General features: G+C 47.3%; 1 protein-coding gene across 1 annotated transcript; it reads right to left on the bottom strand.

The window, feature by feature from the left end:
- Nucleotides 1-7464: 7464 nt before the first annotated feature.
- Nucleotides 7465-24003, bottom strand: Ttc24 (tetratricopeptide repeat domain 24). Its single transcript, XM_006976398.4, has 13 exons — nucleotides 23924-24003; nucleotides 23208-23339; nucleotides 16527-16777; nucleotides 14430-14563; nucleotides 13592-14307; nucleotides 13219-13422; nucleotides 11644-11772; nucleotides 11426-11538; nucleotides 10985-11083; nucleotides 9421-9518; nucleotides 9201-9298; nucleotides 8548-8647; nucleotides 7465-8307 (listed from the first exon to the last, which is right to left on the bottom strand). Exons 4-13 carry the CDS (start codon nucleotides 14456-14458, stop codon nucleotides 8226-8228), a joined length of 1668 nt encoding a protein of 555 aa, XP_006976460.1. The 5' UTR covers nucleotides 14459-14563; nucleotides 16527-16777; nucleotides 23208-23339; nucleotides 23924-24003; the 3' UTR covers nucleotides 7465-8225.
- Nucleotides 24004-25905: the final 1902 nt, after the last annotated feature.

The following is a 25905-nucleotide window of genomic DNA, read 5'->3' on the forward strand; positions in this document are numbered from 1 at the left end:
CGTCCGGGCCCCCAGCGCCGCTTGCAACGAGCCTTAGGTTCCGGAGTCCCCGGCGTCCCGCGCACCTTGGTTCCGCCTTGCATTCCCGCCTTTCCCCAGCGCTGCAAGCAAGCAAGCCTTCTTACTTCTCTACAGATAGGCTTTGCTCACTACGTAGCCCAGGCTGGCCTCGAACCCAGGCAGTTCTACCTTCAAGCCTCCTTCGTGGGAGGCTGAGATCACACGCACGTACCGTCATGCCCAGTTCTTTTTAAATAATAAATATCTCTTCTAGGGCTTATCTTTGACCTTCCGCTATGCCTATTTCTTATTTTTAAACATTTGAAAATATGGGGGTGGAGGTGAGGAGGCATGCACATGCCCTGGTGCACATGTAGAATTCAGAGGACAATTTGTGGGTATCCATTCTCTCTTTCCTCCATGTGGGATACAGGGATCAAACTCGGGTTGTCAGGCTTGGCAGCCCTTGCCCTCCGAGTAGTTTTGTGGGCCCCTGCCATGCCTATTTTACTTATTTGATGTAGGAAATAGAATTTCTAAGGCAGTGATAGTGGCTGGATTTAGAAAATTCATCTAATTTTACTTAAAGTGCAAGGTTCAGGGGTCTTATTTAGAACCTCACTAGCTTTATCTTCTGACTTCACAAAGCATGTAAGGGGGCTCACTTTTACATGTTACTCGACTCCTCACAGAATTGCTGAAGAAAATTAATTTGGTCTGTGGCTGATTTTCAGCCGGTTGGTTTGTTTTGTTTTGTTTTTCCCCCGAGTGTTTCTGAGTGTGGGTATGTGCACATGAGCTCTGGAGCTACAAGCTGTATCATGTGGCCTAGACTGCCCTTGAACTGATGCTGCCAAAATGGACATAAATTCCTGATCCTGACTTCACCTCTCATTCGCTGAGATTCTGGGTCTGGGTCACTATGGCTGGCTTGAAGTTACGTGATTCTGAAGATTCATTTCGAAAACACAACATGAAACATTTTTATTTGACATACATAGCATGTTGGCCACTTACACGTGCCAGGTGCTAGCATGAACCACCTCATTTCACAGCAAACCTATTATTCCCATTTCAAAGGTAAGAAAATGTGACCTGCCCAGTGATAGTGATGGTGGGAGCTGGGATCTCAGCAGGTGGACCTACAGTCTATACAGAAGACTTATTCTGTATTCACCAGTTACAGAAACATGTAAATAATGGCTTAATCCTTCTCTCAGGTATATACCCAAAGGACTCTACATCCGACTAAAGAGACACTTGCTCACCTATGTTCATTGCTGCTTTACTCATAATAGCCCCAAAATGGAAACAGCCTAGATGTCCATCAGCAGATGAATGGAAAATGAAAGTGTACATTTACACAATGGAATATTATTCAGCTGTTTAAAATATGAAATTTGAAGGTAAATGGACAGAGATAGAAAAGACTCATGCTGAGTGGGATAACCCAGACCCAAAAAGACAAACATCGTATATTGTCTTAGTTTACTATTGCTGTCAAGAGACACTGTTGGAGAATACTATTTTTTTTTTTAAGATTTATTTATTTATTTTGTATACAGCATATATGACTGCAGGCCAGAAGAGGGCACCAGATCTCATTATGGATGGTTGTGAGCCACCATGTGGTTGCTGGGAATTGAACTCAGGACCTCTGGAAGAGCAGTCAGTGCTCTTAACCTCTGAGCCATCTCTCCAGCCCCGGAGAATACTATTTTAAGGTGTGTTACTTTTGTTTATGTTGCATTTGTTTAACTCTGTGAAGCTGTGTTGCTGTGCCTGTCTAAAACATTTGGTGGTGGCGAGGCAGGAGAAGGAATAGGAGAAATCTGGGAGAAAGGGAGAAGAAATGAGAGAACAAGGAGAGGAGGGCATCAAGGCCCAGCCACCCAGCTACACAGCAAGCCACGGAGTGAGAGAGAATGAAATGTATGCAGGAATAGAGAAAGATAAAAGTCCAGTGGCAAAAGATAAGCAGGATAATTTAAAATTAAGAAAAGCTGGCTAAAAACAAGCCAAGCTAAGGCTGGCATTTATAAATAAGAATAAGCTTCCATGTGTGATTTATGTGGGATCTGGGTGGCGGGCCCCCCAAAAGAGCCAAAAACAACCAACGAGACACCATGACCACTGCAACTCTTATAAAGAAAACATTTCTTTTTTTTTGTTTTTGTTTTTTGTTTGTTTTGTTTTCTGAGACAGGGTTTCTCTGTGTAGCTTTGGCGCCTTTCCTGGGACTCACTCTGTAGCTCTGTAGCCCAGGCTGGCCTCAAACTCACAGAGATCCTCCTGGCTCTGCCTCCCAAGTGCTGGGATTAAAGGTGTGCGCTACCACCACCCGGCTTAAAGAAAACATTTCATCGAAGGTGGCTCATTTACAGTTTCAGAGGTTCAGTCCATTATGATCATGAAGGAGAGCATGGCATCATGGTGCTGGAGCTGAGAATGCTATCTATATCTTCCAGGCAACAGGAAGTTGACTGACACACTGAGGGAAGCTTGAGAACGAAACCTCAAAGCCTGCCCCACAGTGACATACCTCCTTCTTCAACAAGTCCACACCTCCTAATAGCGCCACTCCCTTTGGGGGCTGTATTCTTTCAAACCACCACATATGTGTTCTCTTACATGTGGGTAATAGCTTTTAAGCCTTCAGTAAGTATCAGTATAACCACAGAGGTTAGGCATAGAGTAAGCAACTAATCAGGAGGGGAGGTACTTCTTGGAACGATCTCCCAAGGAAGGGGAAATAGAATATATAGTAAGAGGGAGACTGGGGGGTGGGGAGGAACAGGAGGATTAAACAGAGTAGGAGAGACGAAGGGAGAGACTAGGGAGGGACAGCTAACCCAGGGGTCACGTGAGTGGTCATATGGTACCTAATTACAGCAGAAGCTTCTTAAATACATACATATATGAAAGAAGTCTAAATGGAATCACCGAATAGAAGGGGAGACAAAGCCCCAGCCAGACACCTTGCATCATCAAATGAAACCTTCAGCACCAGGAGTGGGTTACATCCAACTGACTTGTTGGCCAAAGCCCATGGAAACCCCCAAACAACCTGGGCTGTCATCAAGGCTATTAGTTGCTCTCCACAGTTGATGGTAAGGACCTATTGCTGAACACAACATTTACATATTTCATTGAACACAGAGAAGCTGAACTAGATGCTGGGTGCCTTGCTAGAACATTCACCCCTACTGACTAGTGTTCATGGTACTAGAAGGTGCTGTGTATGCTACCAGAGGAGAAAGGTAACCACCAAAAAACAGTTACAAAACTGTCCATCCACAGTGCTGACCTCCCTGCATGGCACTCGGATGTCACAGTGGCACAAACATTGTGGGAGTCACCAACCACACTGTCTGACCGAATTTAAGGCCCAATTCATGAGATGGAACCCACGTTTGACACTGCTCAGACCAAGAACCTGAGACTAGATAGGCCATGTCTGTAGGTGAAAACCAAATACTGTCATACTGTTTAAGGAACACAGTAATAAGATGCCTCCTGATGACATTCTGCTACAGCCTTAGATCAGTGTCTTGCTCAGTCATCATCAGAGAGGCTTCCCCTTGTGTGGTAGACGGGAGCAAACACAGCGACCCACAACGGGACAATGTGCAGAGAGTGGGAGACCTTGGAACACTCAGTCCTAAATAGGATGTCTTCATCACACACACACACACACACACACACACACACACACACACACACACACACACACGCCCCCGCTCCTCAGGGCCTATGCAGAAGAGGCAGGAGGATGGTGAGAGCCAGAGTTGATGGAGGACCCCAGGGAAAACAGTGTCTTCCTGACACAGCAGGACTGTTGCGTGTGTGAACTCACAGAGACTGGCAGCGTGCAGCGCAGGTTCAAGTCGGATAGGGTCTCAGTGCTGAGAGGGGAAGTGGACATGATCTCCCCCCCCCATCAAGATGCTGTTGTCTCCCATTGACAACTACTTGCATGTGGGGGACCAGCCCCCACCTTTTTTCAGGGTTCCTACCGGGAGGAGCGAGGAATAAGGAACTTGTAGATAGAATGACAGGCTTATCCAATGAGAGGAAAGACAGAAACACAGGATAGCTTCGGGAGGACCTGGGTCAATCAATACCCAACAGGCCAGAACTTTATTCAAAGGGGCTTTTTATAACAATGCCAAGGGGCGAGGAAAAAGACCTCCCCCTTGTGAGATAAAACCAAGTGTAGACCCTTCCAAACACCTGGTACCCAGGCCGGTGGTTCAGTCATCCTCTTAGGCAGTCCTGTTTGGTAAAGCAAGCTCAGATATCACTAGGAAACCTCTGTGGGCTCCCACACTTGCAAAGGAAAAATTAGTTTTCTCCGATGGAGTCTCACTGGGCATATTAACCACACTTAATGGCAGGCCTCATGCCCAGCAGTAGATGGCCAACACAAAATAAACTCCATGGTGTTTTTGTAGACTTTTTGTCTTACATTGCTTTGTTTGGGCATTTTTTTTCATCTTGCTGGTCTTTTGCCTGTAAATTATGGTTTCCAATTTTGTGTTTTTATGGGGCTTGTGTGCATGCATGTTTTTTGTTTTTGTTTGTGTTTTGTTTTTTGACTATTTGGGAGAGAAAGAAGGTACAGAGTTGAATGGGTGGTGAGGGTCTGGAAGAAGGATGGGGGAGTGGGAATGGGAAACCGTGACCAGAAAATATTGTATGAATTAAAAAAAAAAAAAGCTCTAGCCGGGCAGTGGTGGCGCACGCCTTTAACCCCAGTACTCGGGAGGCAGAGCCAGGCGGATGTCTGTGAGTTCGAGGCCAGACTGGGCTACCAAGTGAGTCCCAGGAAAGGCGCAAAGCTACACAGAGAAACCCTGTCTCAAAAACAAAACAAAACAAAACAAAAAAAACCTGGACATGGTGACACATGCCTTTAATCCCGGCACTCAGGAGGCAGAGGCAGATAACTGTGAGTTTGAGGACAGCCTTGTCTACATTGAGTTCCAGATCAGCGAAGGCCACAAAGAGAGATCCTGTCTTAGGGTGAAAAATAAGATAAATGTGATTTTTCTCAATGAAATTGTGCTGGGATGATGTCCACCCAGTCATATTCTTCATTTTTTAAAAAATATAAACATTAACTATCGGGGACTAGGGGGGTCCAGCCCCTCGATAGTCCCCTCCCAGGGTCCGGGAAGAATCTACAACCAGGTGATAATTAATCTTTGAAGAAAAGAAATGAACCTATGTACATGAAACTCCTTAGTCCATACACTTTATTATTTTGTGTCGGTTTTTTCTCTCTACAAGCTTATACTCTGCTCTCATTTTTAGCTCCTATCGTGCCCAATTTCTCTTTACATTTATCTGTTGTCCCCTCCAGGTTCTATCTTAATTCCTTCATCTAGTTCTGCCCCTTCTAGGTTCTCATCCATCTTGTTCTTTCCCATATCAGCTCCTCTCCCATCTCCTTTGCTCTCATCTGTGTCTTCCTCATCTTGTTCTTCCCCATCTGGCTCTTCCTCACCTTCCATCTCGTTCCTCTAGTCCTCTCTTTTAGTCCTTCAACCTAGTTCTTCCTCATCTCAGTTTGTTCCTCTCAAGTTCTTACCCATCTAGTTCTTCCATTCTCTTTTCTCTTCTCCGTCCTCCAGTCCCCTGGAAGTCCCAGTATATATACACTTACAAGCAGTCATCCCTTAGCAGTGCAAAGCCAGGCTTCCAGGGTCAAACGGAGGGGTGATAAGAATCACATAGAGGGGCAGTAATTGTTAATTATCATTTGCAACCCCAAAGGGAAGTGACCAATGGGGAAATGGATTAACTAAAGGCTAAATTCGGGTAATATCTAAGAAGAGGGGTCTTATGTGCTCAACTATAGTCTTAAACGTGATTAGTAGAAAATGTTAAGAATGTTAAGTTGCTAGGTCAATGGGAGAAAATAAAACTGCCTTCTTTTTTCCTGTGGCTCATATCTGTCCAAGCTATCTGCCATTTTTCTGCAGGGTGGGGGAAAGTGTGCTCCGTCGCTAGGCAACCTGTGTACAGCTAGATGCCTCTGGTGATAGTTAAAGGGAGATCTGAAAATGGAGGTAAGGTTTGGGAAAGGAGGAAGTAAAGCTTAATTGGCACATCCGCCAGGCCTTCTCAAACATGTAGCCTGGATGCTTAAGTCTGTTCTTAGAGAGTACAGAGGTATCTCTGATAAGGTACTTTCCTCCATCTGGGGATGGACCTGGCCGGATGCTGCCAATGATGATAATTACAGGAAGGCTTGAACTGGGGTTCTAGCTGAGCATAGCTGTCAGCACAGAACGTTATCTAAAGGTTTCTAGAAGTGGTTAGGTAAGGAGTTAAAGGTCTATAAAGTTAGTAAGGCTGTAAGAAAGGAGGGCCAGAGCTAAATTGTGTAAAGCTATTACTTAACATCCACCTGACCTAGGCGGTGTCTCCTTGTGTAATTTACCTTTAATCAGGAGACTTGCATGTGGACTGTTATTACTGTTAGTCCTTGAAAGTGGCCAAGGGAGATATCTGATTCCAGAGGAAGCCTTTCTTGAGGCTGTTCTCCGAATACCTGGAATGTGTATGTCCAGAGAGTGATCAGTCCACACTGTTAGCCCTTCTTAGGGAAAAGTCAATTGGGAAAACTATGAAGGCACACATGATTTTCATAACAGAAGACAGCTGATATATAACAAGCCAAGTAACTCCAAAAACTCCTTGGGATTTGGCTTCCTCTGGAGAAAATCCTTGCTCTCTCCAGGTGGTGACTTTGCCATAACCAGCTGAGTTCTTATGATAGATTCCTGCGGCCCGCAGCACTTAACAGTTACCTGTCACCCACAATTTCCAGTTTGCTTCTTTTAAAAATAAATTTTTTAGATTTATTTCTTTAAGTGTATGAGTGTTTTGCCTACATTTATATCTGTGAATCACATGTGTGCCTGGTGCCCTCAGGTCAGAAGAAGGCCTCAGATTCCCTGGAACTAGAATTATGGATGGTTGTGAGTCACCATGTGGGTGCTGGGAATTGAACCCCGGTCCTCAAGAAGAACAACAAATGTTCTTTTTTTTTTTATGGCTGCGTGAGGGTGTTAGATCCTCTGGAACTGGAGTTACAGATGGTTGTGAGCTGCCATGTGGGTGCTGGGAATTGAACCCAGGTCCTCTGGAAGAGCAGCCAGTGCTCTTAACCACTGAGCCATCCCCCCAGCCCCCAACAAATGTTCTTAACCATCTCCCCAACTGCTCTCTACCCCCAGTTTGCAATCGGGGTGTCAGATTACTCTGGACTCTTAGGATTTGGGTCACTTTGTAAAACCCTCCTTGCTTATATCCAATTCAACAAAGGTTTTTAAAATGATGAACCTTGACCTGGAGCTGGTGCTGGAGCACTTGCTTAGCACATGCCCGGTTAGGCCCCCCCCCCCCCCATCCCTAACTGCAACGGAAATAAACAGAAGCAACCAGAGCAGTGACTTAAGTTGAATGAGTCTTTTAAGGATCCAAATCAGCTTTGTAGAACAAAGCTTCTTTTCACACTTAGGTTCTGAATTCACGTTTTAAGCTAAGGCTGAGCATTCATAATTAATAGTAAGTCTCCATGTCATGATTTAGGGGCTGGCAGTCCAAGAAAGCCTGCTACACCCTAGTTGTTTTTTAAGATAAATCTCACTATGTAGCCCAGGCTGGCCTTAAAGGGATCTTCCTGCCTTCTTCTGTGTGTCAGGACCGTAGGCCTGTGTCAACATGCCCATCTCTCTCTTCTCCTCACATGCTCTTGTAAGGAAATACCTGTAAAGTGCTTAGGGTTTGGAGTAGGCTTAATGTCACATCATTATTGCTGCTGTGACCTGTAGTGTCCTGTAAGGGGCGGTAATGTCTGTTCTTTCATATCTTCTGTTGTACGTATGACATTCCTGTCTCCCACATGGAGAAGGTCAGTGGTCCCAAAGTCACCTGAGCTGGGGAGTCATTTTTAGAACTAGCAAAGGCCTTAGCAGTAATGACATCCCAATCCAGAGAGCAAAGGTCAGTGTTCGCCATTCACTTTCCAGTCTTTGGTCTACTGTCCTCCCAAAGAGGAGCAAAGAGAATCTCAACTCTGAGCCAGCACAGCCCTTGGCCTGCCCAGGAGTGCTATGTCCACACCCAGCTGAAGAGGCCCCTCCCCCAAAGCCCCTAAATGCATCTATTGGGAAGTTCCTGCAGAGGTAAGGGCTGTGGCCGGCAGGTACAGGTCACATGATCGTGCAGAAGCCAGAGTGGGTGCACATCCTCTGGGGGTTCCTCCTGAGGGCTTCCTTGGTCCACGTGGATGGCCTAAAAGAGGCAGAGGGGTTGCCATGGGCAACTGGGGAAGCATAGGAGGCAGTCTCTCTGTTTACAGCTTCTCATCCCTGTTTTCTTTAGGACCCTGCTTTTCCCAGGCCTGCAGGGATACAGCAGGAGCCTTTCTTCCCTCAACCTAATAGTGGTCAGGCTCACCCCAAACCACCACAAGCTACGTCTGTTACCTGCACTGTCTGTCCTGCAGGCCTCTGGCCCTCCCCTAGGACCTACCTACTGACTTGGAGCTGGTGGGGGGGTGCTGTGATGACCGGGTGCTCCACTCCATTGGGACTGAGGCCTCCAGATGGAAGGTGAACTGTGGCTCCTAAGCCTGGATGGAGAGGGTTGGATACCTTTATCACAGGCCTCTTCATAACCAGGACAACACAGTGGGAAAGAGGAAAAAGGGGCGGGGACAAGTGGGGTGGACGTCCAGGCATGGACTGGTCACTTCGTGAAGGATGCCTTGTACAGGCCAAGTGTTCGGCAAACACGGAGTACCCAGTGGCAGTGGTATGAGCTCCTGTGCCAGGAGGGAACACACTGAAAAGAACGTGTCAGTGATTCAAGCCAGCTCACCGAGCAGCAAGGCCTTTGGGACAGCCTAATCAGAATCAAGGCCTAGCACAGTGCCTGGACATAGGGCACAGGGTTTGTGGAGCGCCCACACGGAGTTTAAGGTGTTAGGAAATGAAAACCACGGAATAGGAGGGGACACACACACCCGGGAAGGGCTTGGAGGAGACAGACCAGGCCCTCAAGAGACAAGCAGGGGGCAGCAGCCTGGGGAGGCAGGGGGTGGGTGGCAGGCATGGGTGGGGGACTGGGAGAGAGAGGAGAGTTCTGACTCCAGGAGTGGGGCATGTTCCTCCCCCTCCACTCACGGTCCTGTCTCTGAGGTCCTACCGAAGCGGTCATGTTCACCAGCCCCTCCGTCTCTTTCTCCTCGTGGCCCTCTTCTGGTTCGTCATCTTCCCAACTACTGAAAGGTTTTCAGGCACAGAGGACTGAATGTGGCCCAGCTGTGGGACACCCCAGTGGCCAGCTCCCCACCCCCGACCAGTGAACCCTGGTCTTCCAGCTACCCAGGCCTGCTTGGCTCACCTGTCCGGGGCATCTCCTGCACTGCTTTGTACCCTGGCAGAGGTCCTTGCCACCAGGGAGGCCTTCCACTTGGCCTGGAGCCTTCCAGGAGCAGAGGGCTGGGAATGGGGGGTGGTACAGAGTGTGGCATGGGGAAAATGAACACCTAGTTATCACACTGTCCTTCCAGCTGCCTTCAGGGTGCACAGACTTCCTGCTGGAGACAGCCCAGGAGGGTTCTGAGAATCAAACGCTGCAGTGAGGCCCTTTGCTCTATAAAGGTCCATCTTCTAAATCTTAGGCTGCAAACTGGGTTTGCTGACCGGACCATAACCCGAGTGCTCCCCTGTCACACTCTGTGAGCCTCTCTGGTTCTGTCAGAGTCTGTGGAGGACCTTGGCTGAGCCCAAGACTTTTGACTTTCAGTCCAAGCCCCTGCCTGTTTCAGGATAACGACCCCTACCCTGAAGTGTGGTAACTGAACTTAGGGCCTCTGCTGTGGGGTATTAGATCACACCGTGAACCCTGAGTTTGTGTTTGCGTTAATTAAATCAACCTTGGGTCAGGAGGCGGAGTTAGCAACTGATTGACAGAAAGTAATCATAGGGAGTCATAGGGTGTCTGTAAAAGCAGAGGGAGGGACTTACTGCAGCTCTGTTTTGGCAGAGCAGGAGGACACCCTTTTTCGGAGACATTGGGAAAGAGAGAAGGTCAGCTAGTTGCTACTCAGCCTCTCTGAGCTAGCAGGTTTTCACCCCAGCCTCTGACTCCTGAGTCTTGCTGACAAACAGAACAATAGAGATTTAATTAAAAAGCTGGATTTGGCAGTGGTGACCCAGCCAGTGCCTGTGGGAGCAGAATTCCCACCAGGCCACAGCCTGAGCGGCCAGGCCGCCACCAGAGAAGCAGGCCAGTAACTACACAGCCACACTTGCTGGCTGAAACAGCAGCAGATTAAAGCACAGTCTCTGTGCCGATGGAAAAACAACAGGTCTCACAAGCTGTGAGCATTCTCCACTGCGCTACACCCCCTGCTTCAGGTGAATTTAATTGTGCTCAAAGATTACACAGTGTCCTGGTCTTTAAAACAAGAGGGCATTCAACCCATTCAGTCCCTATAATAAAGCATACACTGCAATTCTTGGGGTGAGAGGAAGTTTCCTACAGAGGAAAGCATTCGGAGGGCCGATGACCTGTGGACAGAGACTAGGAAGCCATATGAGCTGGAGGCAAAATCTAGGGGGACCTGGCGCATCCCCTACCAACAATACGGCTCTTGGAACTTTCTTGGAGCACCACCCCCCTCCTGTGGCCATTTAGGGAACTGCATCCAAGGATCCACTTATTCACATTAAATGGCTAAAAAGCTTTGGCACTCAGCCAAAGTTGTGGGACAGCCCTTGTACAAACACAATTTCCGCCCACCTCCCTGTCCACCCCACCCCCCAACCTGATATACATGCATCCCTCATGCAAGCCCAGAGGCAGATGAACACAAGAAACAGTTAAGTGTGGTATCCCTGAGAACATCCTTTTTAGGGAACTTGCTCCCACTCACACTTCCTGGTCTCGGGTGTCATATTACCAGGATAGGAGCCTGGGCTAGCCTCTCCTGAGCCAAGAAGGTCCGCATGGCATCCGCCAGCTTGGCCACAAGCCGCTCTCGTACAGAACCTGGTTCATGCTGGAGGGAGGGGCACAGTGTGTGTGGGGGGAATGAGAACGGACTGGGCTGTGCAGTCTACAGAAAGAAAAAGGGACAGAAGGAAAGGGCAAGAAAGAACTCCACTTGCCTCTTTTTGTGCCCTGCCCCATGCCCCCATGCCCCCACGCCCCCATGCCACGGAGCCCAGAACTGTAGGAGACTGCCTCTTCCTCCAAGTAACTGCCCAGGACCTGGGATGGATGGGGTTTCTAGTCAGTAACTAAGAGGTGGAGCAAGGAACAAGGGCGGCAGTGTCAGCCAGAGAAGGCTTCTGGGGGAGGGGAGGGCAGGAAGAGTCAGCGGCGTCATGGAGGGTCTCACCTGACACTGAACCAGCGCTTGCTTATAGTATTTCAAGGCCTGGTCATGTTGTCCCAGTCTGGCTGCCGCCGCCCCAAGGCCCTCACAGGCCTGCCACTGTCCCTTTGTGTCCCCTAAGGAAGAGAGCTTGGAAGATATCTTCCTGTTCCAGGCCCTTCCGGCACTGTGCGCCCTTGCGCCCGGCCCCCAAGTTCCAAGCTAACCCCCTTCCTTCTTACCAGTGTCTTGGGCAGCCTGCAGGGCATGCAAATAGCTGTCCGAAGCAGCCCTGTGGTCCCCCAGCTGGCTCAGTGAAAATGCCAGACCACCAAAGCTCCGCCCTTGCTCCAACCGCTGGCCCACAGAGCCTGAAAACCCAGAACACATCTATTTGTATGGGGACTTGGTTGCTGGGGCATGATGACCCTGCCCCCAACAAGGGAGGGTCCCAGGTGTCCCAGAGCCCAGCCTCAGTGCCTCTAGGCGACCCACAAAGGCCTAAACTGTCCAGGTTATCCTCTCTCACCTCAAGTTTTACCCCAAATGCCTCCCTGGCCCGTTGGAGCCAGTGAGTCAGTCAAGGTTAGATTACTAGTTTGGGGGGAGGGGGGTTAATTCTTACTATATAGGACTGTCTGGTGGAATTCACAGAGATCTGTCTCTACCTCTATACCCAGCAGGAAAAAACTAGTTAGGGCGAGGCACCCAGGTCATAGTTACAGTCCGGCTTATGTGATGTGGATGCTGTTTGATTTTTTTTTATTTGTTTTTGTAGCGCTGGGAATGGAAGCCAGGGTCCTGTGTAAGCCAGGCCAGCACTTTATCACCGGGCCATGCCCCCAGCTAGCTGCTGTCTTAATTTCTTTCCACATTCAGTTTTGTAAGTAGATGAGTGTGCATGGACAACTTCCGGGAATAGGTGTGCTCTCCTTCATCCACACGGGTTCTGGGCATTGAACTCAGGCCAGCACGCTTGGCAGCAAGTCCCCTTACCTGCTGAGCCATCTCGCTAGCCCCTCATAGTCTCATTTTTATGTTTGGAATCTGAAGCTCAGAGATAGAAAGTGGTTTACTATTGAAGGTCACACTCAATGGAGGAGATTCAGGGCAGCACTTATTCTCTCTCTCTCTCTCTCTCTCTCTCTCTCTCTCTCTCTCTCTTTCTCTCTCTCTCTCTTTTCAAGGCATTGTTTCTCTGTATAGCTTTGGAGCCTGTTCTGGAACTCACTCTGTAGACCAGGCTGGCCTCGAACTCACAGAGATCCTTCTGACTCTGCCTCCCGAGCACTGAGATTAAAGGCGTGCGCCACCACCGCCGCCCAGCTACTTCTGCTCTCTTAAACTCCAGTCCCAGGCCAATGAGCCCACAACCTTCTGCTCCGTCCCTTCTCCCACTTCAGGTGTCCCAGCGCAATAACTGACCCCGAAGATCCATCCACCCACGGCCACTGGGTGTACAGCTGCACAGATACAGCTCCTGACCCCTCTCCTCTCCTCCAGGTTCCCCAGGCCCCGCCCAACCCTCAGGGCCATTGGAAACATTTTAGTCTTTTTCTTTTTTAACAGGATACCATGTAACCCAAGCTGGCCTTGAATGTGATGTGTGGCCAAGGATGACTTTAAGCTTCTGAGTCTCTTGCCTCCACCGACTGAGTACCAAATCCACAGATGTGCACTGCTACACTTGGTCATGCTGGGAATCAAACCAGGGCTTTGTGTACGCTAGGCAAGCACTCCAGCTGTATCTCTCCCCAGTCCTGAAACCTCTTCTTAACCCTTTAGTCTGGCTCCACTCCCCAGCCCCAGGCACCCACCATGCAGATTGGCAGCCTTCTGGTGGAACTCCTGGGCTTCCTGATGGTTGCCCAGGACGTTGTAGGTCATTCCAAGGTTTTGAAGCACTGTGGCTTGCTCTGCCGGCTGTCGACACACGGGCAGGGCCTGCAGGAAGGCCTCTACTGCCAAAGGGAAGAGTTGAAGTTGGAAGTAACCCACGCCCAGATCATTGTAGAGCGGCCCTGGAGAGGACAGACGGTCACCGGTGGTCAAAGGAACCATAACGAAGGCTGTACAGGTACAGCACCTGACCCGCTCCTTCAGCTTCCAGTCCCCTCCCAGCACTCAGGGCACCACCAGACTCAGGCTCAGCACCTCCCCAGACCCTACGCCTTCTTTACTAAGGCTCACCCAGCAGTCTGCGGTCAGTGCTCCGGTCAGCATCGGCAAGCTTACGGGCCTCCTCCAGGGCCTGCAGCACATCACTCAGTCCATGCTGCCCGCTGCTCAGCATGCATCTTACTGCAGCCACCTGGGCCAGGGCTGCATCCCAGAGCTGGCCTGCCTGGGCAAAGGCCCGGCTTGCTTCCTGTAAACTATCGGCTGCTTGCTTAGGCCATCCCAGGGCCTGGTAGCAGGCTCCCATTTTTGCCTGCGCTTCCCCATGGTCACCCTGTGGCTGGTAATGGCCCAGAGCCCTGCGGTACCAGTCCAAAGCTTGGGTCAGTTCACCAAGGGCATGATAGGCCAAAGCTACATTGAAGCACTGGTCACCCCGACACCAGCCTTTGGACGTCCCTTCAGGACGGGCTCTCAGAAGTAGCTCAAGTCCTGTGGCCGGGTCCCCAGTCTCCACGTAGGCAGCCCCCAGGTTGAAGGCACAGGCTCGAAGAACAGGGCTATCTCTGGTGGATGGAACCTTGGAGGCCAGCAAGAAGGCCTTCTGGAAGTGGCCCAAGGCCTCCTGAGTCTGCCCGGCCTTCAGGGCCCTGAGGCCAGCCCTGGTGAGGGTCTGGATGTCGGCTTCTTGCTGCAGCCGATTCCTTGTCTCCCTTTTCTTCCTGTAGTTTGAAGGTTTGGGCACAGGCTTGAGCTTCAGGTGGCTATCCTCGGGGACAGGGGAAGACCTAAGGTTGATACAGAGGAGTCAGCATGTCAGCCTTTGCTCTCCCCCTCCACCCCTCCAGGAAGATCCCTTAAGGGAAATTTGACCTCAGGGCACCAAGAATTTCCCTCTGACCTCTCTTACCTTCCGTCCTGTGTCCTACCGGGCAGCATTTTGACTCCCACTTTTTAAAGAACTCTTCCTGGTTCTTTGTCAGCACACAGATCAAGTGAAGGCCGCTTCCTGAAAGCCCCCTTCCGTGAATTCAATCCCCCGTGCTACAAAGACCAAACACCAGACAAACAAAAGTCCTTGCAAACTTCTGTAATCTCATAGGATTTTTCTCCCCAAGCTTTCCCCCAAACCCCAGCCCCAGTACTGGGGATTGCACCCAGCCTTCCAGACAAGCACTCTGCCTCTGAGCTGTGCCACTGGCCTCATTTATCACACAGGGTTAGCAAGGTGGACCCTCTTGTATGGGGATATTTTAATTGTAATGAATTGTGATTTTATTTGTATGTTAATAAATAAAGTTGCCTGGGGGTCAGAGCTAATAGCAAGCCATAGCAGAAGCTGGGCGGTGGTGGTACACGCCTTTAATCCCAGCTCTTGGGAGGCAGAGCCAGGCGGATCTCTGTGTGTTCACAGATACAGCCAGCATGGAGAGACACGCCTTTAATCTCAATACCAACCATAGAAGACCTGGAGGTCTGTATAGATGGGCAGTGATGAGGAGGTCATGTGGTTGGGTTTACAACCAATGAGAAAGCAGAATAGAAAGTCAATAAAAAGGACAAACAGACAGGAAGTAGGTCTCTTGCTGAAGAGGACAACAGCAGCAGTGAAGGGTAAGGTTTTTAGCTCTGACCTCTTGGGCTTTCATCTCTGCATTGGCTCTGTGTTTCTTGTTTAACAAGACAGTTCACCTACACTCTTGTCTTCCACTAGCCAGGGAACAAGTGGAAGGCAATTAGATTTCAATTAAAGGGTACTGAAGGGTTGGGGCTGGAGCAACGGCCCAGCAGTTAAGAGCACTTGCTGTTCCTGCAGGGGGCTGAGGTTTGGTTCCCAGCACCCACATGGTGACTGACAACCAAAGCCTCCGGGACACGTACATACACAACACACCCCTATCTTTTAAAGCTTCCTAACCTTTCAAAGTTTAGTCACTTCTGTGACTCCCTCTTCGGCTTCTGCAGGCACTCACTCACACACACACACACACACACACACACACACACACACACACACACACTTTAAAAATAAATATTTTAAGCTGGGTATGATGGTGCATGCCTTTAATCCTAGCACTCGGGAGGCAGAGACAGGCAGATCTCTTGAGGACAAGGCTAGCCTGGTCTTCCAGAATAGCCAGGGCTACACAGAAAAACTCTATCTTGAAAAACCAATATATGTGCAATTTAAAAGCATCTTTAAGGGTCCAGTTCAATGACATTACATGAATTCAACTGTGCAGCCATCACCCGACATTCCTAGGGGACTTTCATCTCCTTTGGTCAACTTCGAAAGAATTTGTGTTTGTTATTTTGAATTATGTATATGTGTGTGCATGTGGGTAGGTGCACCAGAGGCTTTAACTGCCCTGGAGCTAAAGTTATAGGTGGTTATGAGCTGCCCGATGTGGATGCTGGGAACTGAACTCAGGTCTCTGCAAGAGCAGAAAGTACTCTGAATTGTCTTTTCAGCCTCCTGGCCTAGTAGTCTTGAGGTCCAGGGTTTGAACCCCAGCATTTCCATTAAAACCAAATGATGTCATGGCAGCCCACATCTTTAATTCCAGCACTCAGGAGGTTAAAGACAGGCAGATCCATGTGAGTTTGAGGCCAGCCTGGTTTGCACAGTGTTGCTACATATAAAGACACTCTCAAAATACAAAACCCAGCCAACTAAAAGCCAAACAGCAGGCACAGGGCTACCCTCTCACCTCCTTTTCACTGCACCCATGCACACAGCTGCCATCTCATGGTCTTTTCAGAGAGGAGGCAGAAGGCAGGCCTCTTTTCAAAGAAATTGTCTCCAGGATTGGGGATTTAGCTGAGTGGTGGAGAAAGGGAGGGAGGGAAGGATTGAGGGGGGGAGGGAGAGAGGATGGGATTGGGGGGGGGATGAGGGGGCATTGCTTTTAAAACACATGAAAGCCTGACTTGGCAGACTCCCCAGGCTTGAGGCATTCCCGCTGTGCCTATACAGTCCTGGGGACCCCATCACAGGATTTCTCACCTCTGCGCTTTTTCCTCTGCGGTTGGCTTTCTGGAATGGTTCCTCTGGCTTGGGTTACTTCTTAGTAGCTTTTAGCTCAGAGCTCTGTTACCAGACACCGGGGCACCGCTCTCTGCTCCCGGGCTATCCTCTGAAGGACAGCTGTGGCGGCCTATCTTAGTGCAGAACCTTGGTGCTCAGGCTCAGCCAGCTGAGGTCTACTCCTCCTGCTCAGCTGCTGCTCCACTTCTGCAGACGCATCCTTGAGTTCCCTCAAATAATCAAGCGTCGGGGGACTATTAATCAATTATATCCGCAAAGATTATCTATCCCTTCTTCCCATTTCTTCTTTTTAATTTATATTTATTTTTAATTTTAAAGTAGGTTCACATGATCCTCTTTGCTCAGCCTCCTGAGTGCTGGGATTACAAGATATCTGTCACCCTGCCCTGCTCAGTCTCTCCCTTTCAAAGGGGAGGTGACAGGCCAAAGAGTTTCATCTGCTACAGAGTGACTGTAAGCATTAGTGAGACATAGACCATTCCAGAAGTGGACCTTTCCATGTGTACACATACTACCTTGCATACATAATTGCATACACACGTGCATATGCACATACACGCACACTCACATGCATGCATACATGCATGCACACTCACATGCATACATAAATGTGCACTGAATGGCATGTTTACGGTTGGTAACAGGATGGCAGGTGATGCTCATAAGAAGCCTGCAGAGTAGAAGAACTTCCTTGTCCCTGGACTCTTGAACCTCCAGGTTCTGTTTAATGAGATGACAGGAGGCCCCACAATAACCAGAACCCACCAACCCCTAACCCACCATCGATGGCTGCATCTGAAAGGAGATGTCCTCACTGCCTAGGGAAAAGCCCTCTTGGAGAAGAAAGGCCATGGCCAGAAGCAAACTCAGGAAGTAGTTGCGCCGAGCACAGTTGCGATGCGGCGTTTGACGCAGGCCTGGTACCCGCTGCCGTATCTGTGCTCCAGACGGCTGAAGCCTCTGCTCTGGCCTGGGCTTTCAGAGGTGCTAGCCCAGCCAGTGCAGGCCCGTTAGGCCAACAAGTCCCATATGCAGCAGGCTTCCCTTCAGGAAGATAATCTGGGGAGGGGCAGGGCCTGAAAGTGCTCTTAGCCAAAGGAGCTGCCCGTAACCAAGGTCATTTCCAAACCATTGTCCACTTCCTTCTCTGTCTTGCCCACCACATCCTTGCAACTCCCTCTGTAATTACTTAAACACAGAATACCACCGAGAAGATAAACAGCAGGATGATCACAATCAACAAGTTCATTTCAGCAATAATTTAAATACCAGCGGCCTCAGTGCTCCGATCAAAAGACACAGACTGACTGAATTCACCAAGAAAAAAATCCGGCTATCTGTTACCGCCAAGAAACACAGCTTTAAAGATGGATACCAACTTAGGGTAAAAGGACAGACAAAAGTACTCTAATCAAATAGAACAGGAAATAAGCAGGCATCACTGTCCTAATATCTGACAAAACAGACTTCAAACTAAAACAAGTCAAAAGAGATAAAGAGGGACATTTCATTCTAATCAAAGGAATGGTTAACCAAGAAGGCATTACTATCCTAAACATGTATGCATCAAATTCTGGGATGTCCAATTTCATAAGAAATCTACTACTGGACTTAAAGACACAAATTAACTTCAATCCATTAATAGTTGGTGATTTCAGTACCCTACTTTCTCCAATAAACAGGTCATCTGGACAAGAAATAAAAAGAGAAACATCGTCATTAATTGACATCATATATCAAGTGGACTTAACAAATATCTACAGTCTATTTCACCCAAACATCAAAGAAAATACAAGAGTAGCAGTACATGAAATCTTTTCTAAAGTAGACCACATCTGGGACACAAAACAAACCTTTACAAATTCAAGAAGCTTGAAATAACTCCTTGTATCCTATCTGAACACAACGCAATGAAACTTGAAATTGACAGCAAAAAAAAATTCTCTAGTCAATATACAAACTCATAGAGACTAAATAGCTCATTATTGAATGATCAGTGGGTCAAAGAAGAAATCAAGAAAGAAATAAACTTCCTGGAACTAGGACTGGTGGTGGCGCACGCCTTTAACCCCAGCACTCAGGAGGCAGAGCCAGGCGGATCTCTGTGAGTTCGAGGCCAACCTGGTCTACAGAGCAAGATCCAGAACAGGCTCCAAAGCTACATAGAGAAACCCTGTCTCGAAAAACCAAAAAAACAAAAACAAAACAACAACAACAACAAAAAAGCAACTTCCTGAAACTAAATGAAAATGAAAACACAACCAATGAAACCTCTGGGACACATTGAAAGCAGCCCTACGAGGGGAATTACAGCTCCAAGTGCAGGCAAAATAAAGAATCAGAAAGAGCACAAATAAATGGCTTCTTAATGCAGCCCCAAAAGCTAGAAAGGTAAGAAGAGCTAAGAAAAATTTAAAAGTCCAAGGCCAAATGGATTCCCAGCAGATACTACCAAAAGATACTACTACACTCAAAGAAGATCTACAGCCAGTCCTTCTTCAATATTAAAGCAAATAAACAAAAAAGAAATGAATAAACAGAAGGAGCGCTCCCAAACTTCTATAAACCCAATATCACTCTCATATCCAAACCAGGCAAAAACACAATTAAAAAAAGAAAACTACAGGCCAATATCCTCGACAAACACAGACTCAAAAGTACTCAAGAAATACTTACAAACAGAATACAGACATATATAGAAAGACTATATACCAAGACCATGTTGGCTTTATCCCTAAAATGAATGCAGGGATGGTTCAACACATGCAAGTCCATAAATGTAACAAGTCACATAAATGGACTTAAAGAAAAAAATGGTCTCCTGACAAAATCCAACACGTCTCACGACAAAAGTCCTAGAGAATGCAGGGCTAGAGGGAACGCATCTCAACACAGTTAAAGCTGTATATGAGAAACCCACGGCCAGCACCATCCTAAATGGAGCAATGTGTACAGCAATCCACTGAAGTGAGGGGTGAGACAGGGCTGCCCACTTCCCCACTCCTTTTCAGCATCGCGAGAAGTACGAGCTGGAGTGACCAGGAGAGAGAAGGAAACGAAAGGGATAAAAGGGGAAAAGAAGAAGCCAGACCATCCCTATTTGCAGATGATATGATACTATACATTAGAGATCCCAAAATTCTACCAGAAAACTTCTAGAAATGATAAACAAATTTAGCAATGTGGCAGGATGCAGAATCATCTCGCACAAATCAATAGCTTTTCTTTTCTTTTTCTTTTCTTTTTTTTTTTTTTTTTTTTTTTTTTTTGGTTTTTTTGAGATAGGGTTTTTCTGTGTAGCTTTGCGCATTTCCTGGAACTCACTTGGTAGCCCAGGCTGGCCTCGAACTCACAGAGATCCGCCTGGCTCTGCCTCCCGAGTGCTGGGATTAGAGGCGTGCGCCACCACCGCCTGGCATCAATAGCTTTTCTACATACCAACAACAAACATATAGAGAAGGAGATCGTGGACACACTCCCGTTCACAATAGCCTCAAAGAAAGCAAAGGATCTAGGAAAAAACCTAACTGAGGGAGTGGAAGACCTCGCCAATGAAAAATTTAAACTCTGACGAAAGAGATAGACACTAGAAAATGGAAAGACATTCCATGCTCACAGATTTATAGAATTAATATTATGAAAATGACCATTCTACCAAAAACTATCTATAGATTCAATGCAATATCAGTCAAAATTCCCATCTTGTTCTTAACAGAAATAGAAAATAAAACTATCCTAATTTTTTTTTGAGGCAAGGTTTCTCTGTGTAACAGTGCTGGCTGTCCTGGAACTCGCTCTGTAGACCAAGCTGGCCTTAAATTCACAGAGATTTGATTGTCTCTGCCTCCAGAGTGCTGGGATTAAAGGCGTGTGCCACTACTGCCCACTATACTAAAATTTATATGGAACCACAGAAGACCCCAGACAGCCTAAACAATCCTAAGCAAAAAGAACAATTCTGGGAGGGTCGCCATTCTAGATCTTAAGATATATTACAGAGTTATAATAATAAAAACAGTATGGTGCTGGCACAAAAACAGATACATAGACCAATGGAGAAAAGTTGAAGACCCAAGCATGGTACAGGTAACTTCAGCCATTTAGTATTTGATAAAGATGTCAAAATCACACACTAGAGAAAAGAGAGCGTCTTCAATGAAAGATGCTGGGAAACCTGAATTCCCACACGCAGAGAATGAAATTAGACTCATATCTATCACCTTGCACAAAAATTAATTACAAATGAATCAAATTCCTTGATGTGGAACCTGAAACTGATAGAAGAAAACATAGGCGGTACTACATGATAGAGGCCTAGGAAAGGCTTCTGAAGAGGACTCCGTTTACCCAGGAATTAAAGTCAACAGCAGACAAGTTAGGAAGCTAAGGCCAAGAAACATCTCACAACTAAGGAAAGAATCCCACAGAATTGGAGAGAAGCTTTGCAGCTAAGACGGAGGATTAATATCTAGAATATACCAAGAACTCAAAAAACAAGAGTGAAAAACCCAAATGACCCATTCTCAAGAAACAGACCTGGAACTTGAGTACAGAGTTCTAAAAAGAAGGAAAACAACTGTCCAGGAAATATCTCAAAGATGTTCCTTGTCCCTAGTAATCAGGGAAATGCAAATCAAAACAACTCTGAGATGTCGTCTTACCTTGGTCAGAATGGCAAATATCAACAAAGCAATAAACCCTGGAGAGCAGGACGGGAGAGGCAGTCCTCATTCACTGTTGTCAAGATTGTAAACTGCCACAGCCACCATGAAAATCAGCATGGAGAATTCTCAAAAAGCTAAAATTAAATCTACCATATGACAGAGCTATACAACTCCTTGGCATATGCCCACATGACTCAACATCATACTCTCCAGATATGATTCCTCAGCCATGTTTATTGCTGCTCTATTCACAGTGGCTGAAATGGAAACTACCTTATTGTCCTTCAACTGACGAATGGATAATGAAAATGTGGCGCATACACACTATGGAATACACACTACTACTCAGCAGTGAAGAAAAATGAAATCATGAATTTTGCAGGTAAATGGATGGAGCAAGAAAAGATCTTATTGAGGGAGGTAACTGAGACCCAGAAGGACAAATGTATTATGTTCTCTCTCACCGGAGGCTCCTGGCTCCAAATCTTCAGATGTGAGTACATCACTTGAAGTGATTGCAGAAACCTGGAGAGTAAAACAGGACCATTGCCTGGATAGGAGGTGGGGATGTGGGGTTGAGAGAGGGGAACAGCAGGGTACATGTGACCTGACCAGGGAAATGAAAGAGGAGGCTCTTCGGGGATGGGGGGGATACAGGAGAAGTTGGGATGAGGTCCAGGGGACCCTGTGGAAGAAGGAATAGAAAGGTTGTAAGAGCCAGAAGTTCAGAGACTGTTCTGTCAGATTGGGTCTCCTAGGAATGTCAGAAGCTACACCCATAACATCTCACCAATGTAGCTGTTCAAACATGAGCTGAACAAGGACGACACCAATGGCCATGGCAAAATGGATGGGGGAAAAGCCCATGAGGCCTCACCCTTACACAAAGAACTGTAGGCAACTGAGAAAAGCTTAGAGCAAGAGACAGTCTTCCCCAGGGAAGAGCTCACCAATCGGTCGTGCAGTGCCAAATGGTCAGTCCTGAAAACATGCACACAGATAACATTATACAGACTAAGTGGGTTATATTTAGGAATATACGTGCGTGTACATAAGCATATATGAATGCACTGACAATTAGTAAAAGAAGAGGCCACGAATTTGAAAGAGAGTAAGGGGGTATATGGAAGGCTTTGGAGGGAGGAAAGGGAAGGGAGGAATGTGATCATAATCTCAAAACAGCATTCATATACATGACTTTTTAGAAAAGCAACTGAAGAGAGAAAGGATTTATATGAGCTCATAGTTCAAGGTACAGTTCATCCTGGTCTGAAATCAGAGCAGCAGGATCTTGAACTAGCTGCATCTACAATCAGGAAACAGCAAGAGCCAAATGCAGGGCTGTCTGCTCAACCCCACTTTATGCAGTCCAGGAGCCCCTGGCCAGGGAATGGTCCCACCCACGATTTTAAAAGGTCTTCCTACATCAGTTAACATAACCAACACAACGCCCCCACGCACGGCGAGAGGCCTGTCTTCCAGGTGATTCTACCGGGTTGACATTTAACAATAACTATCTTAGAGCCTTTTCAAATGTCTGCCATGAGGCTTTGAGCCTTGGCCACCGCTGCTTGCATGACATGTGGAGAAGGGAGAAAATATAGGTCAGAGAAGACTAGCCCACACTATGCCCGCCCGCCCGCTCCTTTTCTCACCATAGTTGTTATAATTGTCTTTATTAGTGAAGCCGTATTATCGGTCCTCTGTGCCACTGAAGTGGCTTCCCAATTAGTCTGTACCCAGTCTCTCTCTCTCTCCAGGCCCCTGCTGTCATCTTTTCTAAAGCGCAAGGCTGCTCTGACCTGCGTCTAAAGGGTTGGTAGTTGCTCACCAGCTGCGGTCTCCGTGCCTTGGCAAGGTGCCTACGGACCATGTCCATCTCCCTCGCTGACCTTTTCTCCACATCACTAAGACAAGCTGAAGGTCCCTAAATATTGTTACCCATGCTGTTCCCACTGTGTGGGGCGCCCCTCACCTTGAATCTGGTAAATTCCTCCAATTTCAGCTTTGATTATCAGGGGCCAGAGGCACAGCTCCCTGCCGCCACTGTAGCAGCCTGAGTTTGTTTCAGAGACCTCTGCCAGGTGAAGCCAGGATTCTGATTTTGCTGCAGAAAGGAATTTCAGGACAAGTCAGAATGAAGCAGAATTGGAGTTTTATTAATAGGAGCTTTGAGCATAGCTTTAAGCACAGCTGTTAACAGGGGAAAGAGAGAGACTACACACCCAAGCATGGGTGTGGGCTTCTGCCGTGACTCATGCTTTTTGTGCCTTTGTAATAACCATATATCAGATTTCGACGGCTTCTGAAGTTACATCTAAGGTTGCCAGGGAACCTAAGGGATCATTGGTTGGTTGTCAAGGTGCATGGGACAAGGTCACATGGAGCAGGGAAAGCCGTAGGCAGGCATGAAGATTGCACAAGACAGCTGAACTATGTTTTTTACTGTAAACAATGATCATATTCTTATTTGTGAGATTCCCAGAAAAGGGGCTTGGCCTTTGTGGCAGGGGCTGCCCAGAGCACTGCTCCGTGGGAGTCTGCAGAAGTACACCGGCAAGCAGGCAAACCTGCCTTCTGTCTTGCACTGCAGAGCCTTCAAAGGGCACTCTCCTGCATCCCCAGGTTCTGGGGCTCCAGGGTCAGGAGAATGTAGGTGACTTAGATGGCCCCTTACAATTCACCACTTACCAAAGACGCCACAGGATGGGATCCCATAGGGACTTGGGGAACACTTAGGCCTTCACTCCACATTGCAGGTCCATATCTGGAAAAGAAGGAGCAAGGCCAGATTGGAAGACCCACCTGTGCTTAGGTCTTAATCTTGCATGGCTCACTGGAACTTGAAGATGTTTTTCTTTCCTTTTTTTCCATTTGGCAATTTCATATATGTATATAATGGGTTGTGATCAGTTCATTCCTCATATTGTATCATTCTTACTTGAAATATTTCTGTATAAAAAGAATATTATTGGGGCTGGAGGGATCGCTCAAAGGTTAAGAACACTGGCTATATTCTTCCTGAGGTCCTGAGTTCAATTCCCAGCAACCACATGGTGGCTCACAACCATCTGTAATGAGATCTGGTGCCTTCTTCTGGCCTGCAGGTGTACACTCCTGCAGAACACTGTGTGCATAATAAATAAATACATCCAAAAAAAAAAAAAGAATATTATCTCCATATTTTCTCTGTAGGCAGTCTTCACATCAATTTTGTTAGTTGTGTAGAAAGTTTTTTTAAAAAATGATTTATTTAGTTTCATTTTATATGCATTGGTGTTTTGCTTGTGTGTGTGTCTGTGTGAAGGTGTCAGATCCCCTGGAACTGGAGTTACAGACAGTTGTGAGCTGCCATGTGGATGCTGGGAATTGAACCCAGATCCTCTTGAAGAGCAGATAGTGGTTTTAACTGCTGACCCATCTCTTCAGCTCCAGGTAGGAAGTCTTTACTCTTAGGTGAAGAGATTTCAACCAGACTCCATGGTGAGGGGCCCCATTTGTAGTTTTTAACTTTAATTTTTTTTTTTTACTCTTTTGGATCTTTGGGGCCTGCCATCCAGCTCCCAAATTAATACATAGAGGCTTATTCTTACTTATGAATGCCTGGCCTTAGCTTGGCTTATTTCTAGCCAGCTTTTCTTAAATTATTCTGTCAGCCTTTTGTCTCTGGGCTTTCCCCTTCATCTTCTATATACCTTTCATTACTTCTTCCTCCATGGCTGTGTAGTTGGGTGGCTGACCCCCAACATCCTTCTCTCCTTCTCTTGCTCCTTGATCTTTTTTTTTTTTTAATAAATCCTTTTTTTTTAAGATTATTTATTTATTTAGAAGAGAATATCAGATCTCATTACAGATGGTTGTGAACCACCACGTGGGTGCTGGGAATTGAACTCAGGACATCTGGAAGAGCAGCCAGTGCTCTTTACCTCTGAGCCATCTCTCCAGTCCCACTCCTTGATCTTCTCTTCCCAGATTTCTCCTATTCATTCTCTCTGCCTGCCAGCCCCGCCTATTCTTTCTCCTGCCTTGTTATTGGCCTTCAGCTCTTTATTAGACCATCAGGTGTTTTAGACAGGCACAGTAACACAGCTTCACAGAGTTAAACAAATGCAACAGAAAAGAATGCAACACATCTTTGCATCATTAAACAAACGTTCCACAGCATAAATAAATGTAACACATCTTCAACTAATATTCCACAACACCATTCCCTACCCATGCCCTTTTAATTAGATCTGTTTTTCTTTTTGGTTTTTCGAGACCGGGCTGGCCTCAAACTCACAGAGATCCGCTTGCCTCTGCCTCCCGAGCGCTGGGATTAAAGGCGTGTGCCACCACCGCCCGGCAGAGATCTGTTTTTCTATCTTGCCTCAAGATCAGCTGAAGCCTCCACTAGGAAGGTCCCTGCCCTCCGCTCAGTGGTTCTCTCCCTCAGTGCAGCACTGACCTCCAAGCTTTTTGACTCTGCGTCTAACACTTGTTACAACAGCACTCTCTAGAGAGCATGTATACACCTATAATTGTCACCTAAAAAGGAAGGGCGGCGGCAGGGACTATTTGATAAAGCCAACTGAGCAGAGAAGGGGCCTTGTAGACAGAGCAAATCAAAGAACTGCCCCAAAGCGATCCCTAGTGTCCCTACCTGGGAGAAACTACGAAACCCAGGATTCCCT

This window comes from Peromyscus maniculatus, chromosome 6 (genome assembly GCF_049852395.1).
Source record: "Peromyscus maniculatus bairdii isolate BWxNUB_F1_BW_parent chromosome 6, HU_Pman_BW_mat_3.1, whole genome shotgun sequence".
Taxonomy (NCBI): domain Eukaryota; kingdom Metazoa; phylum Chordata; class Mammalia; order Rodentia; family Cricetidae; genus Peromyscus; species Peromyscus maniculatus.

What these genes read in the sequence shown, in the direction of transcription:
- Ttc24 (XM_006976398.4), bottom strand. Translation starts at nt 14,458, where the DNA reads ATGCTGCCCGGTAGGACACAGGACGGAAG. An exon ending in GGTAGGACACAGGACGGAAG is followed by an intron (nt 14,308 to 14,429) that starts GTAAGAGAGGTC and finishes TATCAACCTTAG; the next exon opens with GTCTTCCCCTGTCCCCGAGG. An exon ending in AAGCGCTGGTTCAGTGTCAG is followed by an intron (nt 11,084 to 11,425) that starts GTGAGACCCTCC and finishes CCCTCCCTCCAG; the next exon opens with CATGAACCAGGTTCTGTACG.